The following is a 22,629-nucleotide window of genomic DNA, read 5'->3' as shown; positions in this document are numbered from 1 at the left end:
TAGGCCGAGCTAATACAATAAAAATGACAATTTTACCTAAATTATCTACCTATTTATTCAGTGCCATTCCAATCAAACTACCAAAAAATTATTTTATAGAGCTAGAAAAAATAACAAAACTCATCTGTTAGAACAAAAGGTCCAGAATATCAAAGGAACTAAGGAAAAGAAATGTTAGGGAAGGTAACCTAGCCATACCAGATCTTAAATTGTATTTATAAAGCAGCAACCATCAAAACTACTTGGCACTAAAATAAATAAATAAATAAAAACTACTTGGTACTGGTTAAGAGATAGAAGGGTGAACCAGTGGAATAGGTTAGGTACACAAGACGCAGTAGTCAATGAATATAGTAATCTACTCTTTGATAAACTCACAGAGCCCAGCTTCCAGGATAAGAACTATGTGACAAAAACTGCTGGAAAAACTAGAAAATAGTATGGCCAAAACTAGGCATAGATCAACATCTTACACCGTACACCAAAATAATGTCCAAATGGGTACACTATTTAGACATGAAGCCTGATGCTATAAGCAAATTAGGAGAGCAAGGAATAGTTTACCTGTCAGATTTATGGAAAACGGAAGAATGTATGACCAAACAAGAGTTAGAGAACCTTATGAAATGCAAAATGGAAAATTTTGATTACATTAAATTTAAAAGTTTTTGCACAAAGCCAATGGTAACCAAGATTAGGAGGGAAGCAGAAAATTGGGAAAGAATTTTTACAACCAGCGTCTCTGATACAGGCCTCATTTCTAAAATGTATAGGAAACTAAGTCAAATTTATAAGAATATAAGTTATTCCCCAATTGATAAGTGGTCAAAGGATATGAACAAGCAGTTTTCAGAAGAAGAAATTAAAGCTATCTATAGTCATGAAAAAAATGCTCTAAATCACTATTGATTAGAGAAAAGCAAATCAAAACAACTCTGGTACCACATCACACCTATCAGATTGGCTAACATGAAAAGACAGAAAAATTATAAGTGCTGAAAAAGATGTGGGAAAATTGGAACACTAATGCATTACTGGTGGTGGTGTGAACTGATCCAACCATTCTGGAGAGCAATTTGGAACTATGCCCAAAGGGCTATAGAAATGTGCATACTTTCTGACCCAGCAACACCACTTCTAGGGCTGTATCCCAAAGAGATCATACAAATGAGGAAAGGACACACATGTACAAAAATATTTATAGCAGCTCTTTTTGTGATGGCCAAGAAGTGGAAATTGAGGGGATGCCCATCAATTGGGAAATGACTGAACAAGTTGTAGTACATGAAAGTAATGGAATACATTGTGCTATAAGGAATGATGAGCAGACTTCAGAAAAACCTGGAAAGACTTATATGAACTGATGCTGAGTGAAGTGAGCAGAATCAGGAGAACATTGTACACAATGACAGCCACGTTGTGCAATGACTCACTCTGACAGACTTAGCTCTTCTCAGCAATGCAAGAAACAACTCCAGAAGACTCATGATGGAAAAAGGCTGTCCACATCCACACAAAGAAATATGGAGTCTGAATGCAGATCGAAGCATACTATTCGCTCTCTTTTTTGTTTCATTTCATTTTCTTTTTTCTTTCTCATGGTTCCTCCCATATGTTCTAATTCTTCTATACAACATGACTCACGTGAAAGTACGTTTAATAAGAATGTATATGTAGAACTTATATCAGATTGCATGCTGTCTTGGGAAGGGGGGAGGGGAGGGAGGCAGAGAAAATTTGAAACTTACGGAAATAAATGTTGCAAAATAAAAATAAAATAAATTAATCTGTAAAAAAAGAGAGAGAATTCTACTATATTGAAATTTGGGGGATACCTATTTCAGAAATTAATATGAGCAAAAGTACAGAAGTGGGATGAATTGAAGCCAGACCATAATTCAGTTTCCCTGGAATATAAATTATATGAAGTAAAGTAATAGTAAAAAATAAAAACCAGAAAGGTAAGTTGGATCAGACTACAGAATACCTTGAATAAGAGGGTCAGCTTTTTTGTTAGGCAACAGAAAATCATTGATGTTGGGAAGTAGGGTATAGTGAAAGGGGAAAGAAATGAATTCTGAGTAAGAAGACTTGCATTCAAGTTCCAGCTTTGCTACTTTATTGAGGGATATTAGAAAAGTCACTTTATTTTTCTGGAGTTTATAGTTCCTTCATATTTAATATGAAAGGGTGGATTAGATGGTCCCTTTAAACTCTAACAGTCTGCTTTTGAATAGTGGAAAGATGTGATGATTCCAGTAGCAATGTAAAGGCTAAAGAATGTACAGTGGGAAGAGACTGGACACAGAAAAAAAATTATGATAGGTTTAGGGAAGAACAGATGAGTCTAAACCAATGTGAGTGGAGAAAAGGGGGACAGATTAGTTGGAAAACTTAAAATATTCTAAACTGTTTTATTTTTATTTATAGGGTGACTCAGAGACACTATAGGGATCTAAGCAACATTATGAGAAGATCCTTCTAAAAGTAGAAACAAGTACTACTATTATTACAAACATGGAAATGAGAGCAGAGGGGTTAGGGGATTATCACAAAGTTACAGTTTAGGCAACCCCAACAGAAAAATAGCTTTTGCTCATTTGGGAAGAGGCTTTGCAAAGAGTTTAAATATGCAGGCACACACAGATTATTTACAAACATGCCAATATTTATTAATAACTAATAAACAGTATCAAATACCCAATTTTTCAACCCAAATAAGGTTGTAAAGCATTCAAAAAGGAAATTCTGTATAATGCTGATTTGCCAGATGCTTGTTTTTTCTCAAGAAAATTATTTTCAACCATGTTTAATGTAGAGTTCAAATTTCAATTTAAAGGACTCATACTAAAATATATTCAAAACTATGCCTAGTTTTGGCCATACTATTTTCTAGTTTTTCCAGCAGTTTTTGTCACATAGTGAGTTCTTATCCTGGAAGCTGGGCTCTTTGAGTTTATCAAAGAGTAGATTACTATATTCATTGACTACTGCGTCTTGTGTACCTAACCTATTCCACTGGTCCACCCTTCTATCTCTTAACCAGTACCAAGTAGTATGTATGTATGTATGTATGCATTTATTTATTTATTTATTTATTTATTTAAGTAGTTTTGATGACTGCTGCTTTATAAATACAATTTAAGATCTGGTATGGCTAGGTTACCTTCCTGGTTTTTCCAAGGAAACCTTTTACCACTAATCTCCTAGTTGCTATGGGTGATACCATTCTCATTCCTAACTTGAGCAAGAGGATCATGGCATCACAGATTAAGAGCTGGAAGGGAATTAAGAAATTAGTGTTCACTTTCTAGATAAAGAAATAGGGGTGAGAGAAATTGACCAATCGACCAAGGTCATACAGGTAGTAAATGGTAAAATGAGGATCCAAACCCAGGTCTGACACCAAATTCACTCTTTACATTGTATAACTTACCAGTGACCTTTAACTCTTCTCTCCCTTCTTTAATACATCCACAATACACATATGCATCTGCATATACATAGATGCATCATATGTGAATGCCATCATTGTGCAAATTCTACCTCCAGGCTCTCATTGCCATCCCTTCCTCTCTATTACTACAGCTACCACGATAGCGGAGGCCCTCATTGTCACATGACCTGTCTCCTCCAATAGCCTCCTAACCAGTCTTCCTGTCTCTATCCTGTCCTCTAATCCCTCCTTCACATTGTTGCCTGATTAATCTTCTTTATTTAAAGATTTGGTCATGTCACTCCCCTGCTCAAAATTCTGCAATAGTTCTCTATTGTCTACTAAGTAATCATTCAGTGTGTACTGCAGTGGTGTTAAAAAGAAACAGATCCCCACAGACCGCATATTGACTTAGAAAACCATAAATTAACATTATGTTGTATTGTATTTTTTACTTACTTTGTTAAACATTTCTCAATTACATTTTAATCTGGTTCAGGCCTCTAGAGTGTTACACCACTTGCAGCCATGAGCCCCAAATTTGACACCTCTGGTTATAGAAGATAGAGTGCTAGACTTAAGTCAAGAAGAACTGTATTTAAATCCTGCAGTGATACCACTTACTAGTTCCTGTAAGAACTAAGTCACTTAACATCTCTGATGTTTGTAAAATGAAGAGAACAGGGGATCAGGACCAATAAGTCATTTCCCAGCTGTCTGTATTACATGCCCAAGGAAGCTCATCACTGGGATAATCTCAGCATCCTGCAAGATCCAAATAGCCTTTTTTACTCAGACCTCATCAAAACCCTCTGCTCCTCTGACTGGAAGAGTCAAACCATGAACTCCAGAACTTTTATTTAAGGAGGTCACTGGGCACTCATTTTCCACCAGGCTCTACTACTTTGGGACTTCTCCGACTTTTCCACCATGCCAATATAGAGAGAACCTTCTCCTCCTCCCACTTTTCAGCTTTCTTTGTATTCTCCCTTTAGATTGTAAGCTCCTTGGGGGCAGGGACTGCCTTTCTTGTGCTTAGTTCAGTATCTAGCACGTAACAAGCACCTAATACATATTTACTATTGACTGCAGCTAAAAGGGACTTCAGCAGTCCTGTATTACAATGCTCTTCATCTTACAGATGAGAAAACTGAGGCCCAGAAAGTTTAAGGGATTTGCCTCAATGCATAAAGGTATTAATTAGCAAAGCTAGGGATCAAACTCAGGTCCTGTGAGTCCAAGCTCACTGTTCTTTACACTCCATGATGCTGCCCCCTGTGAAGTAGCTACTTCATAGGGTTGTTGTTTGGCTCAAATGAAATCATGCATGTAAAACTCTTTGAATACTTTACTATATAAATGTCACTTTTCATCAAGAGACCTCTAAATACCCTATACCAGAGGTACCAAGAGCAAATAGAAAAGAGATGCCAACAGCAGCATGTTGATCTGGAAAATCACAAATTAACATTATCTATATTGTATTGCATTTTTATTCATTTTGTCAATTATTTCCCAGTAACATTTTAATCTAATGGTTCAGCCTCACTTAGGATTCTGCTGACCGCTTGCTACCTTGCAGGCCACAAATGTGACTGACATCTCTTGCTCTACACTCTTATCAAACTGGAATAATCACCATCATACACACAACTTCACTCTCTTGGTTGTGTGACTTTGATTACAAAGCCAAGTCTTTTTTGACTAGAACACCCTCCTAACAAGCCAACTAAAATCCTACCCATCCTATAAAGCTCAGCTCAAAGGCTACCTCTTCCATGGAGTCTTCTTTGAACCCCCTTTGAGTAATGTTATCTTCTCAGCCCTCACAGAGCCCTTTTTTGTACCCCTTATGAGACGCCATATGATAATAACTCGAATTCATATGTTTTATGGTTTATAAAGTTATTGGGGTGTGTCAGAACTCATCTATCAGACTGTAATTTCTATGAGGACAAGGATGCCTTGTCTAAACTCTGCATCTCCTCCCTCACCTGGCACAACACTGCCCATACAAAATACTTATGTGTTCCTTAAACTGAGACAAATGTGTGTATACATAAGCAAACATTTTACATACATACACACACATACACATATGGATATATACACGCTCGTAGTAAAGCCAACAATAAATGCCTTGTCCAGCTCTTACACATCACCAGGTCTCAAAATCTTTTCTTGAAGATCACCTTCATAGCAGCAACCAATTCTAAAAATCATTGTTAAATTCTTTCTTGCCCACTGTTTTGTTCATGTTACCCCTTCCTTAGAATTCTGAAATTAACCAATCAACAAGCATTTAGTAAATAACTACCATGTGCAAGGCACACTGTGCGGGATGCTAGGAATACAGAGACAAAAAAAGCAAACAAAAAAACCCACCATCAATTCCTGTACCCAAGGACATTACATTCTACTGGGGGCTACACGTTTATAGAGAAGTAAATAAAGGAGAGGCAGCTAGGTGGTGCAATGGATAGTGCCAGGCCTAGAGTAAGAAAGGCTCATCTTCCTGAGTTCAAATCTAGCCTCAGAAGCTTATTAGCCAGGTGATCCTTGTTTGCCCCAGTTTCCTCAATTGTAAAACGACCCAGAGAAGGTTCTTTGTCAGTATCTTTGCCAAGAAAACCCCAAACAAGGTCATGAAGAGTCCAACAAAACTGAAATGCTTGAACAAATAAAGGATATGACTTAAAAGATACAAAGTGATGGGGGGAGGAAAAGAGGGAAGGCCTAACAACTGAGGAAGTCAGGAAAGATACTTGAGATGAGCCTTCAAGAGTTCCAAAAAGCAGAGGAAAGGAGGAAGAACATTCCAGGCATGGAAGACATGTGTAAAGGTACAAAGACAAGAAACTGAACATCATGCAGCCCATTTTGGCTGAAGCACGTGTGAGAGTTTGTGTGTAATTAGCCTAGGAAAGATAGGCTGAAGCCATAAAAGGGCTTTAAATGCTGAACAGAAGACTATGTAGTTATAGTAGTAACTCCTTTTAGAACCCCCTACTAAAACAAAGCTCCAATTCCTGAATAGTACCCATCCTCAAGTTACCCGTAAGACCTCCATTATTTTTTGTCCTATTCTAACTCGTCTGAATCTTTACTCTAAATCAATGCCTTTTAATATATTCCTTCTAAGCTTGTAAACATCCTCTCTCAAAACGCATCAAGCTTCTTCTGTTCCTTCCAAAGATCTATTAGAATCCTTCTTCTATGAAGCCATTCCTGACTGGATAGATATGAAATGTTTTTCTCCTGAAGTTCACCTCATACTCAATCCCCTAGCACAACTGTATATTTATGGAAACTGTATTTTATTTCTGATGGTCTCTGCTATCTTCTTAATTTACATAATTTTTATTAAGTTTGATTTTTCTTTGTAAATGTCTACCTAAGCATTCTTTGTTCTGTATTATAAACTCCTAAAAAGAAGGAATGGCAGTTAAGATCAATTTGCATAGTACCCAGCACCTTGTGCATAAAATTATTTTTTTTCCATGTACGCTGTATATGACTATTATAATTATATATCTTGATGTGGTTTAAAGAATAGATCACCAGTAAGTAATCAAAAGCCTTAGATTCTAGCCCTAGTTTTGTCACTGACAAATATGATTTGGGGTTTGCAGGTGGAGAAGTGATTATCTTACACCTTTGACTAAAATAAATAAATGAGTGAAAAACAATTACCTAGACACTAGAATGTCAAGCATTATAATGGGATCATGGAGACACAAATAAAAAAGCCAGATGGTTCTTGGCCTCATGAAATTTATCTCCTAACAGAGAAAGATGACACATATACGTGAGTTAAAGCCAGGGAAAGGACTTTTGGTCTCTGGAGTCACAGGGCAGTCAATTCTCACAATCCATAAGCAATAGCAGTACTGACTGAGAAGGGGTTGGTCTCTGGAGATCTGGCCTGGAAGGTACTGTTCCAGCTAGTGGGGGAGGGACAGAAGGGGACATCGTAGTACCGCAAAAGTCAAGACGTTTGGCAGTGGATGGCCTTTCCATGCCCAAGTTCACCAATTTGTAAAATAAAGGATAATTACTGTTCTTCTTGAAATACTGTTTTAGGTCAGAAAGTCTACCACTACTCATCCTTTAAGACACCCATGAAAGCATATAACTGCTTATATTTAAAAGAAATTGATGTCAGGTAGAACAAACAGTTAATGTATATCTATTGTGCATATGGAATAAAAGTATTGAATGTCACAGGAATACTAAAACAAAGAAGGGGGGGTGGGGTAAGGAATCATAAAAGACAAATCTCTATCCAAGCATCTTAGGGACGCAGGGAGAAAGATTTACCACACCTTCTGGGGGAACATGGCTAATTTTGCTTTTTTACATTTTATAATATAGGAAGGCTGCAGCAGGTAGAAGGACTTGGTTGCAAATGATCCTTCACTGAACCCAAGACACTGATTCAATCACTGAATTGACCAGGAGAAAGCAATTTCATTTTTTTTTTGATGAGTCTTAGATTCAAGACAGGTGTCTGTGGCGGGAAATACAGTAAAGGCTAGGACATAACTCACGCAGAGAAGTCTCAGTTTTCCCTTTTATGAAATGACCTCTCCACAATAATCAGTTATTTTCAAAATTATATATTCTGAAATGCCTCCAGATTGTCAATGTAACTGTGCTTTTGAGAACTACAACGTGTCTGTTTACTCATTATAAGACACAAGTAACAAGGATTTTTCACTCACTGTAAAGTTATTTGGATTAATTTTCATTTGTAAAATGCACAGAATCCTTAGCATATTATTTCAAACCTACAAATCCAAATCATGTCCTGCCAAAGAGGATGGGGATGGGATTGGAGCAGGCTGTGGGTTTAAAACAGTGAGTGTGTGTGTGTGTGTGTGTGTGTGTGTGTGTACACATATATCTCGACCAAAGGGTGCTTATTAAGTTTGCACATTCCACTTACATGGTTTAAATAGCTGCATAGAGACCCCTAGCGCTGCTTAGGATGAGTTGAGTTTCAAAGTAGTACCTGCTCATGTCACCTTAATGAAACAATGGCAACACACGAGTGGCAGCACACCGAGTGACCACACAATGTTTACAATCTTGCCACAAAAATAACCACTCGACTACCTTATAGCGGGAGCCAGAGATGAAAGGGTGGAAATGCCTCGACCGTATTCCAATAAAAATACTTTCCAGAAACGATCGATCGTGTCATGCACACATCATATACCCCAAGGCATGTAAAGGAAACCAGGAGGAAGGCATGGAATGGACACCCCTCCTTTTTTTCCTCCCAGAGCAAGAACACAATAGATCACAAACTATTGTCTGCCCCGCATCCTGATCCAAATGCCAGGCGAGGGGGAGTGGGAGCTCAGAGATTATCACACGGTTAGCAGGGGCTGAGAAAATGGTCCTGGCGCATCCCTCCCCCATCCGCCAGCCCGGCGCGAGTCGGTTACCGGGCCTTGCCCCACGCAGAGCCCGGGGCTCGGGCCGCCGCCCCCCCGCCTGGGCCCTCGCCGCTCCCCCCCGACCGAGGGGGCCGCGAGGAGCCCGCGCCCCATGTGGAGCCGCTCCCGCTGCGCAGCGAGCAGCCCGCCCCTCCTGTGCCCGGCGGCCGTCCGCGGCTGAGGCGGCCCCGCCGGAGCGGGGAGCCCACCGGGTGACGCGAGGAGGAGGAGGCGGCGGCGGCGGCATCTCCCGCTCGCTCTCACCCGCCGGCCTCCGGCGGCGCCTCGCAGCCGCACATCCCTCGCTCGCCTCCACCAGGCCGCGCCCGCATGACGGAGGAGAAAAACCCCAAGGCTCTTCCCTCGTCTCCCCCGCCGGCCGGTGCCTCGGTCAGGCGGGGAGGGGCAGCGGGGCCGCGGCAGCTTCGACCACTCCACCCACCCCCCGCTCCCCTCGCCGCCGCCCCGCGCTCCTCCCTGCTCCGCCACCCGGTGAGGAGAAGGAGGAGGAGGAGGAGGCGGCGGCGGCCGGCTCCACACGGCGAACCGGCGCGAACCAGCCCCGCCGCCCGCCACGGGCGCCCAGGCCCCGGCCCCTCTGCCGGTGGCGGCGGAGCGACACTCACTTCCACATCGCGGCCCTTATTCTTGAAGCTCTTGATGCGGTGGTTCTCCAAGCCGGCGTTTTCGGCCATGGCTCTGCGCTGCTCCGGCGGCGGCTACTTCTCCTGCTGCTGCGGCGGCGGCGAGTCTCCGGCGCGGGAGGGGGAGGGCTGAGTTGGGGGAAGGGTGAGAGAGGGAGGGAGAGCCAGGGAGGGGGAAAAAGAGGAGGGGGGCACGTTCCGTGACGCCTCCGAACGCTAGGGGAGGCGTGGGGCCGGTAGCGAGGTGGGGGTGGGGCGGGGGCGGGGGCGGGAGAGAGGGGGAGGATGGAATCTAGGAGGGGCTCGCGCCGGGAGAGGGCTCCGGCCCATGTGACACCCGGATGAAAACGCTACAGCCGGCAGCTCGGGCTGCGAAGTGCGCGGGTTCCTAGGGTGACACGCCAGAGCAACCCTCCCACTTCCCCTCGCCGCCTCGGGGCTGCGGCTTATTTGCATAAAATGGAGCTGGGCCCAACGGCTTTTCCTTCTGGCACGCCGGAGGACTACAGTTCCCGGCATGCCCGGCTCTAAGCGAGGCTTATATTCCACCGCGGTGGAGAGAAAGTGGTGTATGCCGGGATCCCTGGGCGCGCGGCGGAGCGCCGGGATGCTGCGCGCTCAGCCGGCTCTCGGGGCTCCACCCCCGGGGCCGCCTCGGGGCGGGGCTTCCTGGGGAGTGCGCCTGGCAATTCCAGGGCTGAGTCAGTCCAGTGAGCGTAGAGTGAAGCGGGTGTCTGCGCTGGGCAGCGTATAGGGCCCTACTTCGTGTGCTAGTGCACCTACACACCGCTCCTGCCTTCCAGCCCACACATGGACGCATACCCTAGGCAGGGAAGAGGAGTGGAGAGGGAGCACAATTCTTCTCTACCTATTAACCAAATACTTGTCATTTTCTCCACTTCCTAACCCGACCCCCAGACAAGCCTTCTGAGCCTGGGATAAGTGCTTCAAACCCTATAGAGAGATCAGGGGGATTTTAGTCAGTAGCATTCGCCATAGGAATTGTCTTTGGACTCTTTTTGTATTCCCGGCTCTAACCTAGCATATAGTTGGTGCTTAATAAATGTTTATCGAATTGAATTGGTAGGGAGAGCCTTGCAGAAGGGGATCCACCGACTTCACTCCCCCTGGGGAGAGGGAAGGGGTGTATTGGCCGAAGGAGTAACATAAAACTGAGTCAAGGAAACAGAGCAGAGAAAAGGACTTTCCTGGGTCCTGGACTCAGAGCTGGAAGGGACCCATCTAATCCTGCCCCCTCATTTTACAGAAGAGGAAGTTAAGAGGCCGGTCCAAGAACACAAAGGGAGTGGGTGGCAGAGTTGGAGAGAGTAAAGGAAATGATCGAAAATCTCGGGATTAGACTGGAGAAGTGATTCAGATCAACCTGGTACTTCTAGGATGGAGGCACATCGTGACAGAGTGAAATGACTGAGTGCTTTATTAGAGTTGGGGTGGCTGAAAAATATTTCAAACAGTGTGAGAAGTTAAATGAAGTCGATGGGGTTTTGAAAGGAAATCTGTGCCACCTGTAGTCAGGGATTCCGGGACCTCCCCAAACTGACAGTTCAATCTTTGGGGCCTCCCTCGAAAGAAATCAATTTCCCTTTCAGTTCATTATTGCCACTGCTTAGTTTCCTCTGAGAAATCTCTGAATATAGCTTTTATATAATTAATGTCTAGGTTTCTACAAGTGCAAGTAACAGGATCCCCAATTCCCTTAAAAGTCTTGGAAATAACAAATTCTTGTCAGGATAGAAGCCAACCCCCACAGCAAATACAGAAGGCAAAAAAAGACTCTCAGAAGCCCATAAATAGATAGAGAAAACTCATAAAGCATTCATAGAAACCCTGAAGGAATCAATGCAATTCTCTTTTCTGATAGGTCCACTCTGGTTCAATAGTCAATGATCTTTTGCTAGCCACCCCCAATGTTGAGATCTTCCAAGAAGGCAGCCACCATCTCCTTTCCCAACTATGTGCCAGAAGCCACAAAGCCTCCAGATCAAAGGTACAATGGTGCCTCCCACAGGTCAAGTGTCTTGGTTTCCTTTTGTCTGCAGGCTCTTGCTCTGTTTCTCCTATAGGGAGAAACTCTTCAGCAGCTCTCTACCCCAAAGACTAAGAAGCAACTCTGTGCCATTCTGGTAATAGCAAGACTACTGTTATCAGTAGATTCTATCCTTTGGTGAGATTACTAAACCCTTAGGCTCTCTAACCAAAGACCGTTTCAGATTGGACCAGAACACCTTACTGCCCTTGCAGAACTCCAGAGAGCATTGTTATCAGCTCTAGCCTTGGGACATTGAAATTACAGTAAGTTCTTTTCTCTTTTTGTTCATGAATAAAGAGGGGTGGCCTCTGAGGTCCTTAATCCCTTGAGCCCTCTCCTTGCCCCATGATATATCAATCTGTATGGCTGGTGCTCCCGCCACAGCAGGCTGTGACCACCACCTTTCTTTTAGTAGAAAAGGCATGTGATGTCAGGAGCTTCATTTGTAGTATCCCATGAGGTGGAGGCTCTTTTGTTGAGACCTTGAACTCAAACCTTTTCAGATCAGAGACTTGCTAGGTATGAAGTGACTTTACTGAGCAAAGAAAATGTGACTTTAAAGCAGTTCTTCCTTCTTAATCCGACCACTTTATTCCCTGACATTCCAACTTCAGGAGATCCTCTCCATGATTGCTCCTTTGTGGTAGATATGTCTGAAAAGCCCTGCAATGACCTTTTGGATATCCCTCTACAAAATCTTGATTTTGTCCTATAATCAGATGACTCCTCTTTCATGAGGGATTGCTTTAGGTGTGTAGGCACTGCCACAGTCTCACCATGATATAGCACAGGGCTGTCCAAAATGCGGCCTATGGTGTGATTTATGCGGCCCGCCTACAAGCATAGAAATTTACATAAATGCTTTAGTGAATGAAGCTGAGCTACCACAGAGCTCTCACTAAAATGGCAAATCAAAATATATTGTCTATTGTTTCAATAAAAACCTGAGGTTGGACAGCCCTGAGGAAACAAAAGTTTGAGTTTCTGAATGTATTAATTTATTAAGCAATGCATGCCAATTGCATAACAAATTGGGACCAGGCCTCCTCAGCTTGGCACTGACCCCAAAGACAGGGAGAGATAGATTTTCATGCAATGAAAAGTAATTAAGAGTATATAAACCAGGATACAAAATTAGGTAATCTAATTTCCAACTAGAGGAAAGATTAGGGGCTTTCTGAGTTGGGACAAGGATGAATGAACAGGTACAACTCCCTCAGATCAGTAAAAGAGGCATCCCACTTCCCTTCCCCCAAGTATTTTATTCAAACAAAGGAACAAGAAACAGTAACTGATTGACCAGTAAAAGGGCCAGTTTTCAGATAAGATATATGGGTTGCTTGAGATGTGTAATTGTGAGAAACACTTTGCATCAGTCTTTGGATCTGACCGGGTTTCTCTTCAGCTTAACCTAGGTGCTTAGCTAAAGGTCTCTAAGCAACTAGTAAGAGTGATCCAACTTTCCAACCATGAAGGACTAGGTTCAAACAAGAGAATAAAGCTTTCTCACAATTCCCATAATTGAATTAAGTTTTCTCACAAGACAGAAATTGGACTAGACCCATAATTGAATAGAAAGGGAACTGAGCTAGCTCCAGAACTGAGTCACAAGACAGAGTTAGGGTCACTCAATTCCCATAATTCCCTCTTTTGATTCATGGAGGATAGGCCATCCTACTCCTCCCATGGATCACTTATCTATAAGCCAAATCTTTGGGATTTTTCATATAATTATAATCAGAATTACACAAGTTAGGCTACAGATCAAACTACTTAGATGGCTCACAGTGGACTAATTTTGAGAGTGGAGACTTACATGTCACCAAGGTAATGAATAAAACTCAGCATAAACACTATGAAACAAAAAGTTGAAGTAAAGCAATAATGAAAATCAATGTTAACTAAAATAAATTCTCCTTGTATCCTAGTAATCCACTCCCAATGTCCATTTCATCATTTCATCTTGTCTTCAGTTCCAGATGTCCCACATAGTTGTTTGGTCCTTGGAAATTACTTCTCTTGAACATTCTGGAACAGGCCACATTTTCAGGGCAGCTCTGAAGGAGGTTTTACTTCTCTGGTTCCAAATCACTTGCAGAAATTCCTAAAATCTTCCCCTAACAAGACTTAACACAATTTAGTACAATCTCTTAAATTTGATTCTCAAATAACTAGTTCATATGATGAAAACTAGCTCAAGCCTTATGGTTCTGATCCTATTAACAACAGAGCTATAAGAACATCAAATTAGGAACCCATAATTCACTTGAGACTTTAGAAAATTTCAGTTTTTATATACCACTTGCTATTTTTTCCTTGACCTAAACCCTGTACTGATATAAGAATTTTTAAAGAATTCATGAGGATCTGACTTGTATAATGAACTCTTCTGTCTTTTAAAATTATCAGACAGATACTTTAAAATGGGAAAATGATTTTGACTCTCTTTACAATTATCAATGTAATTGTATATGTAAAATCCTTCATCTAATTTTGAGAACTTATTACTAAAGCATAAAGCCTGGATTTCCCGCTAGAAACATTTGGAAGGCACTGGCCCTGCAGTCAGGAGGACCTGAGTTCAAATCCAGCCTCAAACACTCACTAGTTGTGTGACCTTGGGCAAGTCACTTAACCCTGATTGCCTTCAACAAAAAAAGAAGAAATATTTGGAAGCCTATCATATATATCTTTCTTACAGAAAATAATCTAATTCTGTCCTTTTCTCAAAATTTACTATTTAATTTAATTAGAAAACTTTTACATTACATGTTTATCTTATTACTTTGTCTAATTCCCCCTTTAGGAGGATGTCATCCTATATTATAAGTTGACCCCAAATACGGATTAAAATTGTAAGATTTTTCATACTTGCATCCTATTACAGTAACTCAGAGATGTTCCAGTATCAATCTATTAATTAATAGATTTAACATTGTACTTAAAAATCTTCTACTACTCACCTGCCCAGATTATAGAAATTTGTTGTGAAAGGGAAAGGAAGGACATAGTTATAACAATGTCAAGACTCATCGCCTCAAGGACACAAACTGACCTAACATGCTATAACAGGGAGAAAACTCTCTTAACTGTTTGATTTCCGTCATGAATTATATCTGACAACTAATCATATAGTAAAGCTCCACGTTATTCACAGGATATTAGGTGGGGAAATTTCCTGTTCAGAAAGGAAACAGCACAATGGAGAAACTAAGTCAAGAGGTCCCTACCTTAAGCCACACCAGGTTATCCCTTCAACTTCTTCCAGGGACAGACGTCAACCTGTAGCAGTTCTCAGACTTCGGTACATGCCATTTTCTACTATTGGCTTCATGACAACTCAGACAACCATTCCTGTAAACAAAGCAATAGTAAACTATAGTCCCAAGAGTTTTTACCTCAAATAGCAGAATTTCACTAAATATAACTCAAGGCTTGAATGTTATTAGTTTCTCATGTTTCCCTAACAGTTACATGTCATTTATCCTTCACTTATAAATTAAAACTAACCACATTCTGGGGTTTCAGAATACAGCAAATACCTGATGATCGACTCACATTAATGTATTTAAATTATATCTTTCTTAGTGCTAGTTTCTCAAACTTCAATACTTTAGATTTTGCAACATGTGGTCAGTAGGGCTGATAAGATCTTATGACCCTGCTTGTATACAAAGTCTCAAGGGACCTCACAGATAAAGATATCTTAGATGGTTTGTGCAACTTTCCCCCCAAATAACAAATTATTATTATCATTGTTATTGTTAGTTTTAAAACAAAATATATACCATTAAATACTGAACAATTTTCAAATATTTGTTTTTATCACTTTCTTTTAGCAGCTCAATTTGAAAGCCAACAGCATACAGTTTAAAAGAGAAGTTATTTGTTTAACAGTATTTCTGATATGATGGTTTCTCAGATTTCACAATATAAGAAAAAATTTTTCAAAAGACAATAACACCTACAATATAATGTATTTAAAACATGAAACAAGACTTATTACCATTCAGATTATGTCAATTTAGCCTAATACATTTCCAAATCATTCACTTTATCACCTTTGGCATTTCACTAATCACCTCTAAAACCCAGTATAAAGTTATCAAGTATGGAATGATTATATCCAATTAAAGAAATAATAACTATAGTCAACATTTGTATAGTGCTTATCATATACCAAGCACTGTGTCAAGCATTTCACAATCATATTATTTAATCCTCATAACAACCTTGGGAGGTAGGTACCATTATTATTTTCTTCTTTACAGATCAGGAAACTGAGATAAACAGAGATAAGATAACTTGCTTAAGATCATACAGCTAATAAATTAGGGAGACCTAAGTGCTACTCAGGTTTCCCTGCATTTTTCCAGCATCTTTTTTGCATTTGATGCCACAATTAATAGAACACATTTCACCATATCGTAATTTAGTTACAGGGCAAATCTCAACCAAATCAAATCTAGATTTACAACCACAAAATCAAAATCTCAATTTTCCAGGGTCATTAGGCATTTATGCTTTAAAATTTAGAGCCTGGAGTTAAAAATTAGCTCATTTGCAAAGGTTTGTGGTAGCACTTTCACCTTTTCATAAGCTTTTAATTTATTTTCTTTCAAATATCACCCAAAGAGCCAAATCAATTCCTTTCATGTTCATAACTTAACCTTACATACTCTCTTCCAAGGCTCTTCAATTTCAACCCTGGGAGAAAGAGAGGTAGAGGTTCCAAGTAGCAGACTCCAATTCTTATCCTCTTGCTTTGGAGCTCATGTGATCCCTAAGACTGTGGAATATGCCCCCAACAAAGGTCTTTCATGAGCAGAGTACTAGATTTCCTAATTATATCGCAAACTATCTAAATAACTCATCTTTCTTCTATAGAGTTTCTCTTTGTAATATAGCATGAAATTTTACACAACAACAATTAGTTATAATACTGTTGACTTTTTGGGTTCCTAAGAGCTTACAAATACATGGTTTCTTTCTAATATTCTTTGGTTACTTTGCTTCTAATTTAACTAAACAATTCTGTTATATAAAGCTTTGAAAGTTCTACTTCAGCTTTCCCAAAAGACATTCCTAGTTCCTGGTCACCTCCCTCCCTTCCTGTCATTGCGAATATCTATGCAGCATCTAGGCAATCCCTCCTCATGGAACCTCTTCAGTTTAAATAACCCATTCTATTCCTTAATTAAATTTTATGTGTTTTTAAGTTGCTCCCTGATTTAAACAAGCTTTTCTTTTTCCATGGTCAAAGTGTTAATTAAGAGTTGGCTATTAAGATCCTGATAATTTTTAAAATGCAAACCACATACTTATTTTTTTTTACTTCACTCTGAGATTACTTTGAAACTATCAGCCTTCCTTTATTACATGAGTGGTACCTCAAAACTCACTAAGATATTTCAGCATATTTAAAGTTTCTGCCAAATGCCTCACAGGATAGGACAAAGAAAAGAGAGTGAGTTCCTAGAATAACCCAAAGTCCCAGGAGTTCTCCCCTGCAACATTAAAATAAATAATCTCCAAACTCCTTAATGATTAATCTCCAATCTTCTTAATTTCCAAATTTCCAAAATCTACTAAGATATTTTTAGCAGTTACTATAATTTGGACTCTCTAATTCATTTATAATGCCACAAATTCCTACAAACAAGGAAAAAGTTTTCCTTTCTTTGATTATCTGACTTTGTCTCTGGCTAAGGCTGAAATGACAGAGAAAGTATCCGGGAGGTTTGTTTTGTTTTAACCTAATCTTCTGATGAAAGCCTAAAGTGGGATTATGACACTGTCTGGGCTGCCTCTTTGCCATCTAACCTCAGCACCAAATTGCTTAGTTTGTCATGCTTACTCAAGCGTGCTGTCTTGCTGAAGGACAAAGTACAATGACTTACATTGACTTCTGCTATGCTTTTGGAATCTGCCATGCTGTTGGGATGCTGTGGTTAAAAGAGGGATTTCTGGCATCTGCTGGCAAGATCGTTGCTAATGCTGATTACATCAAAGAACTTTGATCTGCCCTGCAACTTCTAAACTCACTTGCCATTATTCATCACCCTGCCCACACCAATGGAACTGACCCTTTTCAAGAAGAAATAGCCATGATGCTATTGCCACTAAATTGGCTGCTTTAGAAGGCCCTGCATATGTGTTTCATCTCTTCTCTTCAACTACTGATGACTTTACTCTTATCTACAACGATGCTGAGATCAAAAAGTGGAAACAACAGTATAAGGCAAAACAGGTCTCTGGGGTCTGGGTGAGTGTAGAAGGTAATCCACTTCTTCCCTAGAGTTTCTATCGCCAGGTATACGTTTTTCTTCGTTGGGGTGGGGTGCACTTGGGCACACAGGGAATAGAAGATACAATTAAGAAGGTATGAGTTGCCCCAGGCATCACTAGTGTTGCAGCTTGCATCTGTGCCTAGATGCAGCATCTAGGCAATCCCTCCTCATGGACCCTCTTCAGTTTAAATAACCCATTCTATTCCTTAATTAAATTTTATGTGTTTTTAAGTTGCTCCCTGATTTAAACAAGCTTTTCTTTTTCCATGGTCAAAGTGTTAATTAAGAGTTGGCCTGATAATGTCCAACTTGTCAAGCCTTCAACCAACATGGTTTTCAAGCCATAGCTTTTGGTGGTCCCATTATGCCCCATTTGAGCATTTACAAATTGATTATACATATATGTATATATATGCCTAAAGCATATGTGTGTGTGTATTTAGTGGCCATACTATGAGGTTTCTCTTCTCATTGTTGATCATCTTACCCAGTGGGTCAAAGATTTCGCTGGTTCTAAAGTCGCTGTAGCATTTGTTGCTAAGATCTTTCTAAAATTTGTGCCTAGGTTTGGTCCTCCCATGCACATTGACTATGACAGAGTAACTCATTCTACTGATAATGTACTTTCTCAGGTTCACTTATGTCTTGGGTAAGGTTTCATACACACTATCACCCTCAGAGTTCCTGGCAAATTGAGCTTATGAACTTAAAACTTATTGGGAAGCTATGCTCTGAAACTCACCTGAAGTAGCCAGAAATAATTCCCCTTGCTTTGTTCCATATACAAAGTAGATAGGGGGGGCAGGGAATTGCATATGTCTTCTTATGAAATGCTATTCAGTCATCCTCCCCTTAAAACAAAGCCTTTTCCCCCAGTATACACATATTTGCTAGGAGGAGACAAGTCTATTGCCTCTTACATCATGCAGCTACAATACAGACTGAAAGAACTCCACAGAGTAGGAGCTGTAGTACAGACTGGTTCTTTGGACTTCTCACTACATGACTTCCAACCTAGTGACAAAATCTATACAGCAGGACTCAACCTGCCTGCTGCTGACTACCACAACTGCCATCAAGATCAGAGAAAAGGATTCTAGGATTCACTGTTCTCATGTAAAACTGGCACCATATTTGGATACATAACACGCCTGTCTTCTGACTCTGATTATCTGACATTTATTTTAGCTGATTAGGATTCAAAAGAACTCATACTTGCCTCCTTGTTTGAACCAGTGCAAACATAAGACTTTGACAGTGGTAAAGTTTATCACAATTTTAATGAGCATATACTTCAGTTTTACTGTGTCATTTTAATTTTAGCATCATTGCCTATCATCTTCTCCTTTCCAGCTCTCTCTTCTTATGATGATAGGGGAATAAATAATGCTGTCATTAGAACTGATGGTCAGGTAGGCCTATACGCCAAGCCAAAGTAATTGAGCCCCATAGGTGCTAGGTCTGTCATCAGCTCCATCAGAACACTACTGTCTCCTGGGTGCCTATTCTTGTCCAGGCAAATGAAACCACGCCACGACTTACAAATGAAGAGAAGGGTTACAGGTTACCTAATGAGCTATTTGTACCTTTTGTTTTTGTTATCTGTGAAATTACCAGTAGCACTTAAAATCCATCTAATTGATCACAAATAGTATCAGTAACGTTTAGACATCTCAACAATTTACAAGACTCGGTGAAATTTAACACTTCAAATGCAATGACTTTCGAGTACTGGGTTTTCCCTCCCACTAACTCAACCTCTGCCTACCTTTGAACTATGTGTTAAAAAGGATGAGTCTAGTAAATACTACATATGTGGGGATGACATAAAATGCATCCTCACCTTTCCATTCTCTGTAACAACATTCACTTATGCTAAGACTCATCTTTCTAGGCTCAGTGAGAGTCAACCTGAAAATATAACTTTTGTAACCATTACTGCTTCTTCACTATCATACCCAGAATTCCCACAGCAGCTGGTAAACCCAGGACAATTTTACATCTGCATTGTGTCAGCTTACTCATCTCTTCCCCCAGGGTTGTATGGAACATGTGAGATAGGCTACTCAGCTCCACCTGTATCAGTTCATAATCTATAAGCCTAATAGAACAAAAAAAACTGCTAGGAATTTGGTAGATTGCTGGCATATGTGTGAAAAGAGATCTAGACCAAATTCTATAGCCACTTTTACTACAGGACAAAGATTTTTTTAGCTATTGCACCCACTTTTTGTATAATGGCAATAATAGACTCAATTAGAAACATTTTTACTGAGGTTGAAAAGCTAGCTCAAGACACAACCCAAGCCATCTCTCAGATATCCAGTGTTATCTTCTCCTTCCAGGTAGCACTTAATTCTTTAAAATTAAAACTGGCCAGATCTATAACAGCCAGCAGAACAAATTGATAGAACGAATCCACTGGAGGGGCAGAGCCAAGATGGCAGTTGGAAAACAGGGACTCACTTAAGCTGTCCCCCAAATCCCTCCAAACACCTGTAAAAATGGCTCTGAACAAACTCGAGAGCTATAGAGCTCACAAAATAACAGAGGGAAACAAGTCTCCAGCCCAAGACGGCCTGGATGGTCGCTGGGAAGGGTCTGTTGCACTGTGCTGGGAGTGGAGTGCAGCCCAGCGTGGGCTGTGCCAGGACAGACCAGACTGGGAGTCAGGCAGAGCAGGCCTTAGGGCCATGAATCACTGCATTGTGGCGGTTACCAGAGTTCTCAACCCACAAATGCCAAAGACAACAGAACAAGTTAGTGGGAAAATTGCTGGATCTGGGTAAGAGAAGTGTGCGATCCAGCCCCAGCCCCGAAGGCAGTGGAAGTGACACGGTAGCAGCAGCAGGAAGCTCCTGCAGCTGCTTCCAGAGCTCCAGCATCAGCTGCTTCTGGAGTCCTAGGCCCACACAGTGGGAGGAATCAAGTGGTGGATGAGAGTGGGAATGCAGGGATTGTTTTGCTGGTGCAGAGGCAGGGTTCTCTTGCTTTGCCCTGCTTGGATCTGGGCCGTAGTCCTGGTTGGCAGTTCTGGGTGGAGGAAGAGCCCTGGTGTGGCAGAGCTTGCAGTGACTGTGGAGTAGAAATAGCTCTGAAAACAGCAGCTCAAGGCCCCTAAAGCTTGGGACAAAGTACTCTCTCTCTACCCTAAAAGCAGTCATACTGTGACAAAAAGCTCAGGGGTCAAGTAGTTGGCTGGGAACATGATCAGGCAGTGAAAAAGGACACAGACTATAGAATCTTTTTTTGGTGACAAAGAAGATCGAAACACAGCCAGAAGAAGTCAACAAAGTCAAAGATCCTACATCAAAAGCCTCCAAGAAAAATATGAATTGGTCTCAGGCCATGGAAGAGCTCAAAAGGGAGTTGGAAAAGCAAGTAAGAGAAGAAAAGGAAAAATTGGGAAGAGAAATGAGAGTGATGGAAGAAAATCATGAAAAACAAGTCAACGACTTGCTAAAGGAGACCCCAAAAAATAGTGAAGAAAATAACACCTTAAAAACAGACTAACCCAAATGGCAAAAGAGCTCCAAAAAGCCAATGAGAAGAATGCCTTAAAAGGCAGAATTAGCCAAATGGAAAAGGAGGTTCAAAAGACCACTGAAGAAAATACCACCTTAGAAATTAAATTGGAGTAAGTGGAAGCTAGTGACTTTATGAGAAATCAAGAAATTATAAAACAGAACCAAAAGAATGAAAAAAATGGAAGACAATGTGAAATATCTCATTGGAAAAACCACTGACCTGGAAAATAGATCCAGGAGAGATAATTTAAAAATTATTGGACTGCCTGAAAGCCATGATCAAGAAAAGATCCTAGACATCATCTTTCAAGAAATTATCAAGGAGAACTGCCCTGATATTCTAGATCCAGAGGGTAAAATAGAAATGGAAAGAATCCACTGATTGCCTCTTGAAAAAGATCCCAAAAAGAAAACTCCTTGGAATATTGTTGCCAAATTCCAGAGCTCCCAGGTCAAGGAGAAAACATTGCAAGCAGCCAGAAAGAAACAACTTGAGTATTATGGAAACATAATCAGGATAATACAAGATCTAGCGGCTTCTACATTAAGGAACTGAAGGCTTGGAAATATGATATTCCAGAGGTCAAAGGAACTAGGATTAAAACCAAGAATCACCTACCCAGCAAAACTGAATATAATACTCCAAGGCAAAATATGGATTTTCAATAAAATAGAGGACTTTCAAGTTTTCTCAGTGAAAAGACCAGAGCTGAATAGAAAATTTGACTTTCAAATACAAGAATCAAGAGAAGCATGAAAAGGTAAACAGGAAGAGAAAGTTGAACTGTTTTGTTTATATTCTTACATGGAAAGACGATATTTGTAATTCATGAGACCTTTCTCAGTATTAGGGTAGTTGAAGGGAATATACATACATATATATATATATGCATATATGTGTATATATAATATGTATATATATGTATATATATAGACAGAGGGCACAGGGTGAGTTGAATATGAAGGGATGATATGTAAAAAAATAATAAAATTAAGGGGTGAGAGAGGAATATATTTGGAGAAAGAGAAAGAGGGATAGAATGGGGTTAATTATCTTACATAAAAGTGGCAAGAAAAAGTAGTTCTATTGGAAAGGAAGAGGGGGCAGGTGAAAGGGAATGACTGAATCTTGCTCTCATTGGATTTGACTTAAGGAGGGAATAAAATACACACTCAGTTGGGTATCTTACCCCACAGGAAAGTAGGAGAAAGGAGATAAGAGGGGGGGAATGATAGAA

At 40.6% G+C, this 22,629-nt stretch overlaps 1 protein-coding gene across 2 annotated transcripts in view; it reads right to left on the bottom strand.

Moving 5' to 3' along the window:
• Positions 1-9,927, bottom strand: part of KPNA3 (karyopherin subunit alpha 3) — a 119,581-nt gene extending 109,654 nt beyond the window's left edge. The window contains exon 1 of one of the 2 annotated variants that reach the window (XM_036744725.1): positions 9,507-9,927. In XM_036744725.1, the coding sequence (XP_036600620.1) occupies positions 9,507-9,575 (69 nt within the window). In that variant the 5' untranslated portion in view covers positions 9,576-9,927. The remainder of the gene's footprint in view (positions 1-9,506) is intronic. The other variant, XM_036744726.1, reaches the window with a different exon arrangement.
• Between the last annotated feature and the right edge of the window lie 12,702 nt (positions 9,928-22,629).

Source organism: Trichosurus vulpecula, chromosome 2 (genome assembly GCF_011100635.1).
Source record: "Trichosurus vulpecula isolate mTriVul1 chromosome 2, mTriVul1.pri, whole genome shotgun sequence".
Lineage (NCBI taxonomy): Eukaryota > Metazoa > Chordata > Mammalia > Diprotodontia > Phalangeridae > Trichosurus > Trichosurus vulpecula.
The sequence above is the reverse complement of the archived record's forward strand: the minus strand, read 5'-3'. Positions and strand labels throughout refer to the sequence as shown.